Source organism: Arvicola amphibius, chromosome X, assembly GCF_903992535.2.
Source record: "Arvicola amphibius chromosome X, mArvAmp1.2, whole genome shotgun sequence".
Lineage (NCBI taxonomy): Eukaryota > Metazoa > Chordata > Mammalia > Rodentia > Cricetidae > Arvicola > Arvicola amphibius.
This window is the reverse complement of record NC_052065.1, coordinates 35,827,865-35,846,577: the sequence shown is the minus strand read 5'-3', so window position 1 is coordinate 35,846,577 and position 18,713 is coordinate 35,827,865. Positions and strand designations below refer to the sequence as shown.

The following is an 18,713-nucleotide window of genomic DNA, read 5'->3' as shown; positions in this document are numbered from 1 at the left end:
TATGCCCCTAATATAAAAGCACCCACTTATGTAAAATAAACATTACTAGAACTCAAGCCAGCCATCAAACCACACACATTAATAGTAGGACACTTCAACACTCCTCTCTCACCAATGGACAGGTCAATCAGACAGAAACCTAACAGAGATTTAAAAGACTTAATGGAGGTAATGAACCAAATGGACTTAACAGACATCTATAGAACATTCCCCCCAAATAAGAAAGAATATACCTTATTCTCTACAGCTCATGGAACCTTTTTGAAAATTGACCACATACTCGGTAACAAAGCAAACTTTTACAGTTACAAAAACTATTAGTAACCACCTGTGTCGTGTCAGATCACCATGGATTAAAATTAGAATTTAATGCAGTCTATTTGGTGTTCTGTAAGCTTCTTGAACCTTAATAGGAATATCTTTCTTTAGGTTTGGGAAGTTTTCTTCTATAATTTTATTAAATATATTTTCTGGACCATTGAGCTGTAATTGTTCTCCTTCTTCTACGCCTATTATTGTTAGGTTTGGTCTTTTTATTGTGTCCCATATTTCCTGAATGTTTTGTGATGATAATTTGTTGTATTTGCTGTTTTCTTTATCAGTGCGTTTATTTTCTCTATGGTATCTTCAGAATCTGAGATTCTTTCTTCTATCTCTTATATTCTGTTGGTTATGGTTGTTTCTGTAGTCTCTTTTCGTTTACATAGATTTTCCGTATCCAGCTGCCCCTCGGGTTGTGTTTTCTTCCTTGCCTCCATTTCAGTTTTCAAGTCTTGCACTGTTTCCATTATCTGTTTGATTGTTTTTTCTTGGTTTCCTAGGATATCATTTACGGATTTATTCAATTCTTCAAACTTTTTGTTATTCTTCTCGTCCATTTCCTTAAGGGAGTTTTTCACCTGCTGTTTAAGGGGCTCTATTACTTTCATAAAGTCAATTTTTTCTACTTCTTCTTGATTATTGTGTTCAAGTCCTCCTGTTATAAGTTTGCTGGGTTCTGGTGCTTTCATGTTGTTTTTCAAATTGTTGGTGGAATTCTTGCATTGGCGCCTGCTTATTTCTTCCTTTGAATAATCCCCTTTGGGTCTTCTTTTAGAAGTTCAACTCACCCCAATGAATTCAATTCACTCACCCCAATGAATGATGTATCTTCTGGTAAACAGTCAGGTCTCCTTGCTGGCCAAGTGGCTCACTGACAAAGGGCCTACCTTGCTGCAGGCAGGCTATTGAAACAGGGGACCTCCCACCGGCCTGGGTGCACTCAATTCCAGGTCCCCGGCGCCCAAACATGCTGAGTTGTGGGATTTTGTGGCCCCAAAGACTGGAGGATGAAGCACGGGGGGGGGGGCTCTGGGTGCAAGCTGGGAAGGGACTGGAAGAGAGAGGCAGTATCGGGGTCTGGGCAGCTGCCGTGGTTCAGGCACTCACTCACCCCAATGAATGATGGATCTTCTGGTAGACAGTCAGATTTCCTTGCTGGCCAAGCAGCTCGGTGACAAAAGGCCTACCTTGCTGCAGGCAGGCTATTGGAGCAGGGGAACTCCCACTGACCTGAGTGCACTCAATTCCCGGTCCAGGCGCTCAAATTAGAATTTAACAACAATGGTACCCCCAGAAAGCCTACAAACTCATGGAAACTGAACAGTCAGCTACTGAACCACACCTGGGTCAAGGAGGAATTAAAGAAATTAAAGTCTTTCTTAAATTTAATGAAAACAAAGGCACAACATACTCAAACCTATTGGACACAATGAAGTCAGTGTTAAGAGCAAATTTCATATCACTATGTGCCCACTTAAAAAAAAGGGAGAAAGCACTCATTGGAAACTTAACAGCACACCTGAAAGCTCTAGAAAAAAAGAAGCAGATTCACCTAGGACGAGTAGAAGACTGGAAATAATCAAACTGAGGGCTGAAAACAATAAAATAGAAACACAGAAAACAATCCAAAGAATCACTGAAACAAAAAGCTGGTTCTTGGAGAAAATCAACAAGACTGACAAACCCCTAGCCAAACTAATCAAACGGCAGAGAGAGAACACACAAATTAATAAGATCAGAAATGATGAGGGGGAAATAACCACAGACACAGAGGCAATTCAGAGAATCATTAGATCTTACTACAAAAGCCTGTATACCACAAAATTGGAAAATGTAATGAATCCATTTAAAAATGGGACTTTGAACTGAACAGAGAATTCTCAACAGAAGAAGTTCAAATGGCCAAAAGACACTTAAGGTCATGCTCAACCTCCTTAGCTATCAGGGAAATGCAAATCCAAACAACTTTGAGATTCCATCTTACACCTGTCAGATTGGGTAAAATCAAAAACACCAATGATATCCTTTGCTGGAGAGGCTGTAGTGTAAGGGGTACACTCATCCATTGCTGGTGGGAATGCACACTTGTGCAACCACTTTGGAAAGCAGTGTGGCGGTTTCTCAGGAAATTCGGGATCAACCTACCCCAGGACCCAGCAATTCCACCTCTTGAGAATTTACCCAAGAGATGCCCAATCATACTACAAAAGCATTTGTTCAACTATGTTCATAGCAGCACTATTTGTAATAGCCAGAACCTGGAAACAACCTAGATGCCCTTCAGTGGAAGAATGGATGAAGAAACTGTGGAATATATACATATTAGAATACTACTCAGCGATAAAAAATAACAACATCTTGAATTTTGCAGGCAAATGGATGGAAATAGAAAACACTATTCTAAGTGAGGTAACCCAGACCCAAAAAGATGAACATGGGATGTACTCACTCATAATCGGTTTCTAACCATAATTAGAGGACATCGAGCCTATAATTCATGATCCTTGAGAAGACAATAAGAAGATGAACACAAATAAAAACATACAGTTATCCTCCTGGATGTTGGAAGGAGATAAGATTGCTGGGCAAAAATTGGCAACTTGGGTTGGGGTGGGATGGGGGCAAGGGGAGATGGGGAGAGAAAAGCATGAAGGGGAGAATGGGGAGAGCTTGGGGGAATGGGATGCTTGGGATATAGGAAGGGTGGACAAGGGAGCAGGGAAGCATATATCTTAATTCAGGGAGCCATCTGAGGGTTGTCAAGAGACTTGACTCTAGAGGGGTTCCCAGGTGTCCAGGGAGATGCCCCCAGCTAGTTCCTTGGGCAGCTGAGGAGAGGGAGCCGAAAAAGGCCAGATCCTATAACCATTCTCATGAATATCTTGCATATCACCATAGAACCTTCACCTGGCGATGGATGGAGATAGAGACAGAGCCCCACATCGGAGCACTGGACTGAGCTCCCAAGGTCCTGATGAGGAGCAGAAGGAGAGAGAACATGAGAAAGAAAGTCAGAACAGTGAGGGATGCGTTCACCCACTGAGACAGTGGGACAGAATGAATGGGAGATCACCAAGTCCAGTTGGAATGGGACTGATGGAACATCTGACCAAACCAGACTCTCTGAAAGTGGCTGACGGTGGAGGCTGACTGAGAAGCCAAGGACAATTGCGATGGGCTTGGTCTCTACGACAAGGACGGGCTCTGTGTGGGCCTTGTCAGTTTGGTTGCTCACCTTCCTGGACCTGGAGGGAGTTGGGAAGACCTTGGACTCAATAGTGTAGGGAACCGTAATGGCTCTTTGGCCTGGAGAGGGAGGGAGTGGGGGCATGGGTGGAGGGGAGGGGAGGGAAGGGGGAGGAGGAGGGGAGGAAATGGAAGTTTTTAATAAAAAAATTTAAAAAAAGAAAAAAAAGAAACAAATCCACTTGCAGTATATGATAAAGTCCTAGTAATCTGTGTTATTGATCAAACAATAAGTTTTAATCACTAAAGATGCCATTAAATTTTATATTATTGAAGCTTAACTGTAAGATGATATATAAAACAAGATAATCTGTGGAATGTTGAGTAGGAACTTAAGGGCAGAAAGCTCATAGTTCACTTTATAAAAAAGCTACATTTTCTGTGTTGTAATTAATGTTTAAGAGCTTGCCATGCTTCACACAGCTATAATTCTACAACACAAATTTCATAATACAATCTGAAAATTTCATAAATCACAGTTATCATCAGGATGGTGGTCTGTGTTCTATCCTTGCCTTCACCAAGTTCAAGTATTGGATTCACTTTAATACTCTAAATTTATACTAGAAAGCCTTTGGAAACATTCCTTAAAAATGCAAATGAAAGTGAAATTGTTTAGAAAATGTTGCCTGCATTCTCAGGTCATTATCCTTGACACACATCACTTTTAATGTGTGCAGGAGGGGTGTATATGTGACCACTGTTGGACTCTTTGTAATCAGAGTATACGTATATACGTATAGCTTACAAATTCTTGTCAGTGGTCGCCCAGCCTTAACCTAAATGGGAATACACCTGCTTCTTCAATGTTCTTCTCAGTACTCACAAACAGGGACTTTTGCATAGGCTAAGTCATGAACCAATGCTGAATATAATTCAGGAGGAATGCAAAAACATAGAGGGTTGATCTGCCATTCCATAATCAAGTCTAAGCATCCTTTGAACCCAGAAATCCTGAATCTTGTCAGGAGGCAGGGAGGCAGAGATGTGAGGAGGAGCTGAAGAAGAGTCCTGGGGAAGAACCTGGAGGAGTCTGTGAGCTTGGGTGTCCTGAGCTCTGGGAGCCTTGTCTTTGCTGCCTTTGTGGAAGCTATCTGCTCTCCTCTTCTGCTGGCTGCTTCCATGATTCACTAAGGATAAACTGCAGAATACCTGTTGATGGTGGCTAACAGCAAGAGAAGAACAGTGTTATGTAAAGATGCTGTTGGAGTAAGAGTGCAAAGTTATGAACTTGGCAAAGTGGAGCCCCATCACAGCTTTTCAGCCTTCAACCATCCAACCTGGGCTTGGCAGCATCCTGCAGAACAAGGTGAAAGGGTAAAAATTCCTAAATAAGGAAGCATAGATAGTCCTGGTTCATTACAAAGTTCTGTAGGATTGGGCAAAGGGCTCTCTCCCAGGAAAGTTTCTGGATTTTTCAGTATAGATTTTGAAAAGTGAAGGATAGACATTTGTTTTATTAAACACCATCTAACTGCACCAATATAACACCCCCCAATCCAAATTGTCACTTATAATGACAGGTAAGAAAATAGATATTAACTGATGAATCAGCCCTCAAAGGTTTAGTGTACCCTTCTAAGAATGTTCTGAATTAGAAGGTAGTGTTTTTAAAGTGAAAGAGGACTTATTTTTGCTCTTTTTATGTTTGTATATGACATGCACATGAAGGTTTTTCAGATATTTCTTATCCATCCTTTGGAGTTGGGTTACAGATAGCAGTGAACCATTTGGGTTCCGGAAACTAATTTCAAGTCCTCTGCAAGAATAGGATAAAAAAAAATCTTCCCCATATAATAATCAAAACACAAAACACACAGAATAAAGAAAGATTATTAAGAGCTGAAAAGGAAAAATGTCAAGTAGTATATAAAGGTAAACTTATCAGAATTACACCTGATTTACCAATGGAAACCATGAAAGCCAGAAGGTCTTGGATAGATGTGCTGCAGATACTAAAAGACCATGGATGCAAGACCAGCAAAGCTTTCTATCACTATCAATGGAGAAAACAAGATATCCCATGGAGTAATGTTAGAATTTAACAACAATTTTACCCCCAGGAAGCCTACAAACTCATGGAAACTGAACAGTCAACTACTGAACCATCCCTGGGTCAAGGAAGAAATAAAGAAAAAAATTAAAGTCTTTCTAGAATTCTACAAAAATGAAGACACAACATACCCAAACCTATGGGACACTATGAAAGCAGTGCTAAGAAAAAAGTTCACAGCGCTAAGTGCCCACATAAAGAAAATGGAGAAAGCTCACATTTGAGACTTAACAGCAAACCTGAAAACTCTAGAAAAAAAAGAAGCAGTCTCACCCAGGAGGAGTAGAAGACTGGAAATATTCAAATGGAGGGCTGAAATCAACAAAATAGAAACACAGAAAATAATCCAAAGAATCAATGAAACAAAGAGGTTCTTTGAGAAAATCAACAAGATTGACAAACCTCTATCCAAACTAGTCAAAAGACAGAGAATGAAAGAACACTCAAATAAACAAGATCAGAAATGAAAAGGGGAACATAACAAAAGACACTGAGGGAATTTGGAGAATAATTTGATCTTTCTACAAAAGCCTGTATGTCACAAAATTGGAAAATGTAAAAGAAATGGGCATTTTTTAGGTAAATAGCATATACTAAAATTAAATCAAGACCAGGTGGACAATTTAAATAGACCTATAAGTTGTGAGGAAATAGAATCTGTCATCAAAACCTCCCAACCAAAAAAATCCCAGGACCTGATGGTTTTAGTGCAGAATTCTACCATTACTTCCAAGAAGAGCTAATACCTATACTCCTTAATGTGGTCCACATAATAGAAACAGCAGATTCATTGCTAAACTCTTTTTATGAATCTACAGTTACCCTGATATCAAAACCATACAAAGACTCAAACAAGAAAGAGTATTATAGACCAATCTCACTCATGAATATCATTGTAAAAATTCTCAGTAAAATACTGGCAAACCGAATCCAAGAACACATTTAAAAAATCATCCATTATGATCAAATAGGCTTCTTCCCAGAGATGCAGGGCTGGTTCAGCATATGAAAATCTATCAATGTGACCCATCATGTAAATAAACTGAAATAAAAAAGAAACAATATGTGTGGCACATATACACTTTAGAGTTCTACTCAGCAGCAAAAAAACAATGACATCTTGAATTTTGCATGCAAATGGATGGAAATAGAAAACACTTTACTGAGTGAGGTAACCCAGACTGAAAAGAGGAATATGGTATATACTCACACATAAGTGGATTCTATCCATAAAGGACATTTAGCCTATAATTCATGATCCTAGAGAAGCTAAATAATAAGTTGAACCCAAAGAAAAATATATATAGATTCTCCTGGAAATGGGAAGCAGACAAGATCTCCAGGAAAAAGTTGGGAGCATAGGGGTGGGGGTGGAGTGGGAGGGGGAGGGGGAAAGAGAAGGGAAAAGGGGAGGGTTGGGGAGAGCTTGGAATTGTGGTATGGTTGAGATGGATGAAGGCCAGATATGGGAGCAGGGAAGAAGGTATCTTAATTAATATTGGGGTTGGCTCTAGCGGGGTTCCCATGTGTTCACTGGGATGTCCCCAGCTAGGATCCTGGGCAGTGGAGGAGACAGTGCCTGGACTGGCCTTGCCCCATATTCAGACTGACGACTATCTTAAATATTACCATAGAAACTTTTTCAGGTGACAGATGGAGATAGAGACAGAGACCCACATTGGAGCACTGTACTGAGCTCCCAAGGTCTATTTGAAGAGCAGAAGGAGGGAGAATATTAGCAAGGAAGTCAGGACCACAAGGGGTTGATCCACTCACAGAGACAGTGTGCCTGATCCATGAGAGCTCACCAAATCCAGCTGGACTGGGACTGAACCAGCATGGGATCAAACTGGACCCTTTGAATGTGGCTGACAATTGGGCCAGACAGAGAAGCCAATGATAATATCACTGGGATTTGTCTCTACTGCATGTACTGGCTTTTGGGGATCATAGTCTATTTGGATTCATACCTTCCTAAGCCTGGATGGAGAGGGGAGGTCCTTGTACTTCCCACAGGGCAGAGTACCCTGTGCTCTCTTAGGACTGGATGGGGAAGGGTGTAGCATGAGTGAGGGAGTGGGAGGGAAATGAGAGAAGGGGAGGAAATGAAAATTTTGATTAGTATTATTTATAAACCAATAAAAAATAAATAAAAAAGAAAAGACAAAAGAAAAAATAAATAAAATAAAATAACACTGATGGTTCTTGCAGAAAGCCTGGGTTCAATTCCTAGCACTCACATGGCAGCTCAAAATGGCCTATAATTGAATTTCCAGATCCTCTTCTGGCCTCTATGAATTCTGAAAATATGTGGTGCACTAATGTACATGCAGACAATCATCTATAGATATAATAGAAAAGTTTATTTAGTTGGCTGAATAAAATAGGGGTGAATATACAATTTGCACTGTTCAGTACTCCCCAAGAAAACTGAGAACTTGAAAAACCTAGTTATCAAAGGAAATGTCATTTAGTGGCAGAATAATGACTGTGCCTAAGATCTTTTTTTGTTGATTTTTATTGAGCTCTACATTTTTCTCTGCTCCCCTCTTTTCCTCCCCCTTCCCTGCTTCAACCCCACTCCAAAGTCCTCATGCTCCCAATTTACTCAGGAGATCTTGTCTTTTTCTACTTCCCATGTAGATAAGATCTATATAAATCTCCCTTAGTATCTGCATTCTTGTCTAAGTTCTCTGGGATTGTGATTTGGCCAAGACCAAAACCACTGATGATAACTTATGCTGGAGAGGTTTTGGGGAAAAGGGAACACTTCTGCATTGCTTTGGGGAATACAAGCTGGTACAATTCCTTTAGATGTCAGTGTGGTGATTTCTCAGAAAATTAGCAAACAACCTTCCTCAAGACCCAGTAATACCACTTTTGGGTATATATCCAAAGGATGCTCAATAGTGCCACAAGGACATGTTCTCAGTTATCTTCATAGCAGCATTGTTTGTCATGGCCAGAACCTGGAAACAACCTAAATGTCCCTTGACCAAAGAATGGATAAGGAAAATGTGGTAATTTATACAATGCAGTTCTACATAGCAGAAAAAAATAACGACATCTTAAATTTTTCATGAAAATAGATGGAGCTAGAAAACATTATTTTGAGTTAGGTAACCCAGACACAGAAAGACAATTATCACATGTACTCACTCACATAGGTGCTTTTTAAACATAAAACAAAAAAAGCCTACAAACCACAATCCCTAAGATCCCATCTTTTAGGTCCCCAGTTTTTTTTATTGATTTTTACTAGCATCCACTGTGAACAGAGAATTTGGGAAACCTTGTCTTAACAGTTGTTGGCCAATTTTGAGTCATTGGCCTTGTCTTTATGTCAGTATTTTTTGTGTACATTTCTTTGGCTTCATTTTGTTTTCTTGCATGTATGTCTGTGTAACAGATGGGTACAGTTTACAAAGAGGCCAGAAAAAGGCATTAGATTCCCTGAAACTGGATTTACAGATGGTTTCAAACTGCCATGTGGTTGTTGGGAACTGAACCCAGGGTTCCTGGGGGAACATTCAGTTCTCTAACTGCTGAACTACCACTTCAGCCCTTTATGTGTATCTGATAAACTAACAATGTGTTGAGGTGCTTTGAGCCCTGGAACTTTACAGAGTGCTGCTGGGGATTAAACTTTTTATTAAAACCTTCTCTCCCCAGATGTATCAGTCACATTTCATTGCAGTCCCTATGCCCAGGTGTAATTAAGCAACAGAATACAAACTCAATAGTATATTCTTTAAAGGAAAAAAAAAAACAACCCTTTCTCAAATTTTCACTAAAAGTATTATTTTACTCATTCACCATTTTCTCTCAAAAGATAAAGGTCTATACTGTACTGAGTAAAATATTGGTTCTCTGTTGTTGTTTCTGTTTATTTTTTTTTTGAGTAAGCATCTCTTTATGGTACTTCCATTTCACATATCCTGAGATTACAGGTACATGCTACCACAAATAGTTCCAAAACACTGATTATTTAGAAAAAAACAAAACCTTTCAGTGGTGTGTGTGTTGGGGGTGTGACTTTTTTTGTTTTTTGAGACAGAATCTCATTGTATAGACCAGGCTGGCCTTAAACTCACAGAGGTTCTCCTGTTTCTACCTCCAAGTTTTAGGATTATAGGAATGTACCATCACCCCTGCCTTAGTGTTTCAGTGAGAGTTAGTGTTTTGTTTTATGGCTAATATGTCTTAGGACAGTAAAGGTCACCTTTAGCTTTTATGTTTAAGGACATCTCTGCTTTAGGGCAAAGAAGAACCTACATTTAAATGTGACAGCAGTCCATTTTTCAGTCATTCTGTCAAAACATTTGGAACTTATGTGCATTGGACAGAAATGGAAACATTTCTATTCACTCCACAGATCCACCATCATGCATTGCTTGCCTTCAATATGACTTCCCTCATCCATTGTATTATTGCAATCTGACGTATTTATTGGTGCCATTGGCTCCATAATAATGACATGGAGATTTATTAATGATAAAAGCTCATCTGATAGCTTAGGCATGTTTTTACCTAGCTCTTGTAACTTAAATAAACCCATTTCCATTGATCTATATGCTGCACTGAGGCTCATTAAACTCATTTATGTACTGTCTATCGTGCTTTCCCACTTCCTTCATGAATGCTCATTTTCCCACCCATTTTCAACTTGTCCTCGTTTCCTGGAAATCCTGCTTATCTATTGGTCATTCAGCTTTTTATTAAACCAATCGAAGTAACACTTCTACACAACCTATAAAAAGATTATTCACAACATTTCCCCCTTTTGTCTAAATAAAAAAGAAGGTTTTAACTTTAACACAGTAAAACTATTTACAATAGGAACAATTATCAGGTAAGAATTACATTCACAATGCCTAGTCCATTTGTATTTGGAAAATTCAGAGAAAATACCCCATTAACTACCCTATCTTGGGGAGTCCAGAGATTTGTACCTAATTTACATGCTATCATAACTAAGAAAAACTCTAATTATAGATAGTCTTCAACTTCATTAGAGTCCTGAGAAGGATATGATAATATGAGTAAACAGGAAGTACAGAACAAGCAACTTCTAAAACTATAAAATAACAGCTACATCTGGTTGCCTGAACAGTCACTCCAAGGTTCCTCTGCAAAGCTAGAGCATCCATCTTTAGCCTACTCAGCCTAGAATATCTGACAGAATTTTCTGTAAAACAGGAATTTTAGAGGACTTGCCTACCTAGTTTGGCAAAGTTTGGCAATCACTTTCTTTTGTTTTCTGCTTGTACTGTTTGGACAGCATACTCTCAGTAGCTAAGGCAAGAGCAGCTTCTTGTCCAATACACAAAAAAGCAAGCTCCATATGAAGATTCTTTGATGCCCATCATCCTTTTATAAAGTAGACTGGTGCTGTCTGGATCAGATATGTCTCTATCATGAAAATGCCTAAGTTATTCAAATATTAATATGCCATGTTCTGTGTCTCCCTGAACTGTTTGAAAACCATCTATGTAAAATATGTCTCTAACTGCTCTAACTGCTATTAGAGTTATATGTCTCTCCTTGAACTTGAAAATAATATGATATGACTATAAGTTGTATTGTTATGTATGACTACTAACCTGTATTTATTCATTATGCTAAATAGCTTTCAAGGAATAAAACTTTATATTATATTTTTAAATGAGATGCATAGTATAGATAGAAGTTTCTGTCCTACCTGGCCCTGTAGTCTTTCAGTCCCAAAGAAACACACAATGACTTATATTAATTATAAAATGTTTGACCTGTTAGCTCAGGCTTGTTATTAACTAGCTCTTAAAATGTAAATTAACACATATTCCTTATCTGTGTTTAACCAAATGGCTTAGTACCATTTTTCAGTATAGCGTTTTTATCTTGCTTCCTTTTTGTCTGGATGGTGATTGCCTCTGCCTTTCTTCTTTTCAGAATTCTCTTTTCTGGTTGCCCTACCTATACTTCCTACCTGGTTATTGGCCAATCAGCATTTTATTAAACCAATATGAGTGACAAATCTTTACAGTGTACACTAACATTTCCTGCAGCAGAATAGATACAATATCTTAAACAAGAATAGAAGTCCATATGCCACATAATAAAAATAACCTTAAATTTGTATCAATATACAGAAGTTCATACCAATGTAATCTATTTGAGACTAATGGCTGTTTAAATATATATTCAACTATCTACCCTTTATTCTATCATTTCTATACTACATTCCCCTTTTCTCTTTAGAACAGATCCCTGAATCTTATCTCCTTTGTTCAGTTTCATTCTGACTATGACTAATAACAATCTGTAACCACCCCCTCTAAACAGTGACAAAAGTCAATTTCCCACAGAATGACCAAAACCCACCCACACCACCTCTTGTGAATGTGGGTGTTATGTTCTCTAGACTGGTTCTTATTGTCTTATGGTGTGATAATCTTTAAGGAATCCTGAAAAAATAATATAATGGTCAAGTTCTGGGTGAACTAGCTGTTGTTCAGCCTAGGTGTGGTGGGATAATGTAAGTCTTATTTAAATCTCTTACTAGAGTAGTCTATAAGGCTGAGCCATCTCAGCCAGCTGTCTTGAAATTGTTCTGGATGCAGACATTTGAGGAAACTGCAACAGAGAGAAATTATTAGAGGCTGGATCACTTTGGCCACCCATTTTCTTTGGTATCTGGTCCCCTTGTTCTGAAGATGCACAAACTTTCAAAGGTAACATATATTTGCATTAGCTCAAGTAATGGAGTGTACAGTGGTGCAGAAGTCAATTAAAATTATTTTTTTATGTTTGAGCAGGTAAAATATGTCACATGTCTTGTAGGTTTTTAGGTTTATTTGTTTATACCTGTAGCCATGATTTTCAGGGGGTTTTCTTTAGTCATACTTGGTCTCTATAGACTTGAATTAATCCACAGCCTTTCATTTTTTTTTCTTTATAAAAACAATAACATTTATTCTCCTGGCTCTCCAAATAGGTAACTTTCTAACCAGAGCACATTAAGAATTGAGTTATTCAACCAGCAGCTTTATGATACAAAGAATCTATTTCAAAACTGTTATTACTATTATAGTTTATCCTAAGGATAAGAAAACCTGCAACTAACACACTCTTTTCTGTTTGTGTCAGCTTCAGTGTGATGGAATGATGGCAGCCCTTTTAAGATCCACAGTGTGGTGACTAGAGAAATGGCTCAAAGGTTAAGAGCACTGGCTGTTCTTCAGGAGGTCATGAGTTCAATTCCCAGCAACCACTTTATGGCTTACATGTTTTCTGGTGCCCTCTTCTGGCCTGCATTGCAGGCATACATGCAGGTAGAACTCTATGTATAATTAAAGGGTAAATCTTTAAAAAAAAAAATTGCAGTGTGAAGAAAATAAGCTGCAGAATACTTGGGCTCCAGAAAGGCCAGGGCAGAGAGAAACAAGGATCTCAAAGGTCAGACTTGGTCAACAATTTCTAAATTTCTTCAAGTTGTACACCTAGCAACTACATTAGTTCAGGACATGCAGTGAATATTCAGTATTTTCAGTATTTTTTTTTCAAGACAGCGTTTCTCAGTAGCGATGGAGCCTGTCCTGAACTCACTCTGTAGACCAGGCTGGCCTCAAACAGAGATCCGCCTGCCCCTGCCTCCTGAGTGCTGGGATTAAAGGCTGTGCCACCACCGCCCAGCTTCAGTATTTGTTTTTAAATGTCTACTAAACTCAAAGGACATTGGTAACCTAGGGATGAAGACACTGGCCCTTCCTTCAAGAAACTGTGAGAGACAAGTTGTTTTTTTCAAGAGGTTACCTCTTGCTAGAGCAGCCCTGGAGATGATGACTATTCTACCAGAGAGGACTTCAGAAGACGAAATACTGGAGATGGGACAAGAAGAATGCATATAGCTTATTAAGAAAATAAGCAACACTCCAGGCAGAGGGGACAAGAAAAGCATGGATTAACAGCCACAGCAGTGTCAAGAAATAGCAGAACATTTTTAGAGCAGGACCTCCAAAACTGGTAAGGAATGAAATCGCTAGAAGCTGTGGTATCCCTATCCTGTGTAGTATCACTCTCTTTAATGGATGGGATCCATATTAAACTATAGACTTCTTGTTTGTTTTTTGAGACAGTGTTTCATTGTGTAGCCCTGACTGGCCCAAAACACAGAGATCTACCTGCCTCTTAAAGGTGTGTGCCATCACACCCAGCTATAGACCATTGACTTCTAAAACAAATAAATGAGAGTAGATTAAAATTTAAAAAAAAAACATATAAGGATAGTTGAATAGTCTTCTGTTTAGTAGCAGAAGAGCTAGGTTTAAAGAAATATTAACACCAGGTGTACAACATAAGGAAGTTAGGCTATCAAAGTAAACAAGCTAAGCCGAATCCCTGACCAATGGAGCTTAGAGTAGGAGGTAAGGTAGTCACTATGACTACGTGTGTAGATAGGACAATCCAGAACAGAAATTTCTTTCATGTTAGTCCCAGGATGTTACTTGTTTTACTCACTTAGCGGCCAAGTACTAACTGGATGTACTTCTGTGTAGATACAATCCGTGAACTACTGCCCAAGGGTTTTTCAGCTTTGAATAAATAGAGTGGTCTGAATATCTGGGTGTGCAGGGTGGAATCCACTGAAAGCAAATGTAAGCGACTGTGCAGAAATAGAAACAATCTGGGAGAGAAGGACAACTATTCCTAGTATATAGGGTCATAAAAGAGTTTTGAAGGCTTAGAAAAAACAAAATGTGTAAATCATTCCAAATGTAGGGAAATAGCTACAGTAGTAAAGAAGAGAAAACCACAGGTTAAAGTAAGTAAGAAAAAATAAAAAACTTATGGCTAAAGTAATTGTAAAGACCCTCAAAAAAGAAGAACCCACCCGCCCCCGTGTGTCCCCGGAAATGCTGTGTCCTGGCTCCAGAACTCCATTCCCAGCAGGCCACGGTGTTGTCAAAGGAGCCTGTCACAAGCTTCTGTTCATCGAACTTCACAGCTGCACAAGTGTGGGTCTGGATGCCGTAAACACACTGTCCTGTGCTTACATCCCACAGCTTTGCAGACAAGTCATCTGACCCTGTGCAGAGAAGTCCATCTCTGTAGTAAAGTGCATACACTCTGGCACTGTGTCCAATTAATGATGAGGTCTCAAAGGCTTCGTGGTCCTCCAGCTGCTTCATCCTCAAGATAGCCTTCAAGTAAACCTTCTTCCAGTGCAATGCGTCCTGAACAGAATCATCTATCTGCCAGCCCAGATTCTTACAGGTAGTCTGCCACACCTCTGTGCAGGCACTTATCACCTTATTCCACTGCTTAGAGACCAGGCAGCATGTGAGTAAAGTCTGAGGATCGAGCCATTTTAACAAATAAAAACTGAGCTCCAGGGGAAGGAGTTTGAGGAAGTCCCGCTTGAGGAGGGTCTCTAGGTTATTGGAGAGGTGCCTGAGCTGGACTGCCCCACTCAGACTAATCAGGTGGTCCAGAGTTTCATTTTTCTGTTTTCAAAGCATACCCACAAGCACGGTGCCTTCCTACACACTCTACAAAGTTCTGTATTTTACAAACCACCTGTCCACACAGGTGGAAGATGGTATCACAACGTTGTTTCGATTTGCATTTCCCTGATTGCTAAGGAGGTTGAGCATGCCCTTAAGTGTCTTTTGGCCATTCGAACTTCTTCTGTTGAGAATTCTCTGTTCAGTTCAGCGCCCCATTTTTTAATTGGGTTCATTAGCATTTTACATTCTAGTCCCTTGAGTTCCTTATATATTTTAGAGATCAGACCTTTGTCTGTTGCGGGGTTGGTGAAGATCTTCTCCCAGTCAGTAGGCTGCCTTTTTGTCTTAGTGACAGTGTCCTTTGCTTTACAGAAGCTTCTCAGTTTCAGGAGTTCTCATTTATTCAATGTTGCCCTTAATGCCTGTGCTGCTGGGGTTGTACATAGGAACTGGTCTCCTGTGCCCATGTGTTGTAGAGTACTTTCCACTTTCTCTTCTATCAGGTTCAGTGTATTAAGATTAATATTGAGATCTTTAATCCATTTAGACTTGAGTTTTGGCATGGTGATAGATATGGATCTATTTTCATTCTTCTACAGAGTGACACCCAGTTATGCCAGCACCATTTGTTAAAGATGCTTTCTTGCTTTCTTTCTTCCATTTTATACTTTTAGCTCCTTTGTCGAAAATCAGGTGTTCATAGGTTTGTGATTTAATATCCAGGACTTCTATTCGATTCCATTGGTCGACTTCTCTGTTTTTATGCCAATACCATGCTGTTTTCAATACTGTAGCTCTGTAATAGAGTTTAAAGTCAGGGATGGTATTGCCTCCAGAAGTTACTTTATTGTATAAGATGGTTTTGACTATCCTGGGTTTTTTGCTTTTCCATATAAAGCTGATTATTCTCTCAAGGTCTGTGAAGAATTTTGCTGAGATTTTAATGGGGGATTGCATTAAATCTATAGATTGCCTTTGGTAGAATTGCCATTTTTACTATGTTGATCCTCCCAATCCAAGAGCAAGGGAGATCCTTCCATTTTCTGGTATCCTCTTCAGTTTCTTTCTTCAAAGACTTAAAGTTCTTGTCAAATAGATCTTTCATTTCCTTGGTTAGAGTTACCCCAAGATATTTTATGCTATTTGTGGCTATCATAAAAGGTAATGCTTCTCTCATTTCCGTCTCTGCTTCACTATTCCTTGTGTATAGGAGGGCAACTGATATTTTGGAGTTGATCTTGTATCCTACCAAATTGCTAAAGGTGTTTATCAGCTGTAGGAGTTCTTTGGTAGTGTCTTTGGTGTCGCTTATGTACACTATCATATCATCTGCAAATAACAAAAGTTTGACTTCTTCCTTTCCAATTCAAATCCCCTTGATCTCCTTATGCCGTTTTATTGCTATTGCAAGAACTTCAAGCACTATATTGAAGAGATATGGAGAGAGTGGACAACCTTGTCGTGTTTCTGATTTTAGTGGAATGGCTTTGAGTTTATCTCCATTTAATTTGATGTTAGCTGTCGGCTTGCTATAAATAGCTTTTATTATATTTAGGTATGAACCTTGTATCCCTACCCTCTCCAAGCCCTTTATCATAAAATGGTGTTGAATTTTGTCAAATGCTTTTTCAGCATCTAATGAAATAATCATATGTTTTTTCTTTCAGTTTATTTATATGATGGATTATATTGATAGATTTTCATATGTTGAACCAGCCCTGCATTTCTGGGATGAAGCCTACTTGATCATAATGGATAATTTTTCTAATGTGTTCTTGGATTCTGTTTGCCAGCATTTTATTGAGAATATTTACATCAATGTTCATGAGTGATATTGGCCTGTAATTCTCTTTCTTGGTCGAGTTTTTGTGTGGTTTAGGTATCAGGGTAACTGTGGCTTCACAAAAGGAATTTGGCAATGACTCTTCTGTTTCTATATTGTGAAATACATTAAGGAGTATAGGCATTAGCTCTTTTTGGAAGTTCTGGTAGAATTCTGCATTGAAACCATCTGGTCCTGGGCTTTTTTTGGTAGGGAGGTTTTTTTTTTTTTTTTTTTTTTTTTTAAATACTGAGTTTATTTCACATGTATATTTTTCTCCCTATTATTTCCACATCTGACCACCACTATTACTATGTCCTATCATAACATTCCATACATACTTAAAACCAAGTAAAGGGTGGAGCTCCATCCTTGAAAACTAAACAGGCATTTTAGATAACACATTCTTGGCAATGGAACCTGGACAACATTTATCAAACACAGTAGGGAAAGTTCTCACTTTGCATTATAAAAAGAACAGCCAGATATATCAACTGTTACAGAAATTAAGTAAGACAGAATATTTCAAACTGTTTAAACCATTTTCTTAAAGAGACTTCTTCCACTGCCAGAGATCTTGGATAGCCTCCTGGTCAGTCATCCAGAAGCAATTCTTCACATAATTAATGAACTAGGCTTCCACTTTGGGAAGAGAGCCACCTTTTTCTATACTTGCTTGCAGTTTTGCCTTAATGTCTTCTACAGAACTAGGTCCTTTTGGTGTTTTAGGGTTTTTTTCCTGTTTTTTGAAGGACTCTTGACCCTTTGATCTTGGTGTTGATGGTTTTAAGTCTTTTCCATTTTGGTTTGATTTTTGTGCATTTTTGGCTGGGGTATCTCATACAGATTTCTTCACTGGAACTTTTTCTTCAGCTTCCTCATCATCAAAATCATCATGTTCATCATCCTCATCATCCTCATCATCTTCATCATCATCCTCATCAAGTTTTACTTTTTTTCTGTGGAACCTTGTTACCACCTCCAGGAGCAGATCCCTTTCCAGACATACTCAACAGCTTTACATCCTCCTCATCTTCATCTTCAGACTCTGCATCTTCCTCTACAGCTACTAGATGCTGTCCACTGATGTGCACAGGCCCTGAACCACACTTCAATCTTAAGACCACAGAAGGTGTTATTTTAAATCCCTCAAGAGAAACTGTTGGCTGTACAGACATTTTCAAAGTTGCCAGTGTTACTTTAATTGGACTGCCTTCATAGTTCATTGCTTCTGCCTCTACGATGTGTAATTTGTCTTTTGCCCCAGCACCTAAACTAACTGTTCTTAGAGATAACTGGTGCTCATTCTCATCATTATCAACCTTAAAGTGATAATCTTTGTTGGTTTTTAGTTCACAACTGAAAAGGTAGTTCTGAGGCCTTGGAGGGCTCATGTCCACGTCCATGGAGTCTTCCATGAGGTGGAGGTGCATTCTTCGGTGGTAGAGAAGTCAGACGGAGGGCACTACCTACTGGTCCTCAGAACAGGCACACAGGACGGAATCACGCCAGGGTGGTAGGGAGTTTTTTGATAACAGCTTCTAATCCTTCGTGACTAACAGGTCTATTTAGATTGCTCACCTGATCTTGGTTTACCTTTGGTATATGGTACTTATCTAAAAAATGTCCATTTCTTTTACATTTTCCAATTTTGTGGCATACAGGCTTTTGTAGTAAGATCTAATGATTCTCTGAATTTCCTCTGTGTCTGTGGTTATGTCCCCCTTTTCATTTCTGATCTTATTGATTTGCTTTTTCTCTCTCTGCCATTTGATTAGTTTGG

The 18,713-nt window shown here is 39.0% G+C and overlaps 1 protein-coding gene and 1 pseudogene across 1 annotated transcript; both read right to left on the bottom strand.

The window, feature by feature from the left end:
- Positions 1-14,039: 14,039 nt before the first annotated feature.
- LOC119804201 (F-box/WD repeat-containing protein 2-like) lies at positions 14,040-16,705 on the bottom strand. The gene is made up of 2 exons (XM_042054317.1): positions 16,685-16,705; positions 14,040-15,105 (listed from the first exon to the last, which is right to left on the bottom strand). The coding sequence occupies exons 1-2, from the start codon at positions 16,703-16,705 to the stop codon at positions 14,419-14,421; spliced, it is 708 nt and encodes a 235-aa protein (XP_041910251.1). The 3' UTR covers positions 14,040-14,418.
- Positions 16,706-17,477: 772 nt separating this feature from the next.
- Positions 17,478-18,348, bottom strand: LOC119805239 (annotated as a pseudogene).
- Positions 18,349-18,713: the final 365 nt, after the last annotated feature.

Excerpts from the sequence above, each read along its gene's own strand:
- LOC119804201 (XM_042054317.1), bottom strand. The coding sequence starts at position 16,705 with ATGATAAAGGGCTTGGAGAGG. Across the intron at positions 15,106-16,684 it reads TGATAAAGGGCTTGGAGAGG|AAAAATGAAACTCTGGACCA; the intron begins GTAGGGATACAA and ends CTTTGAAAACAG.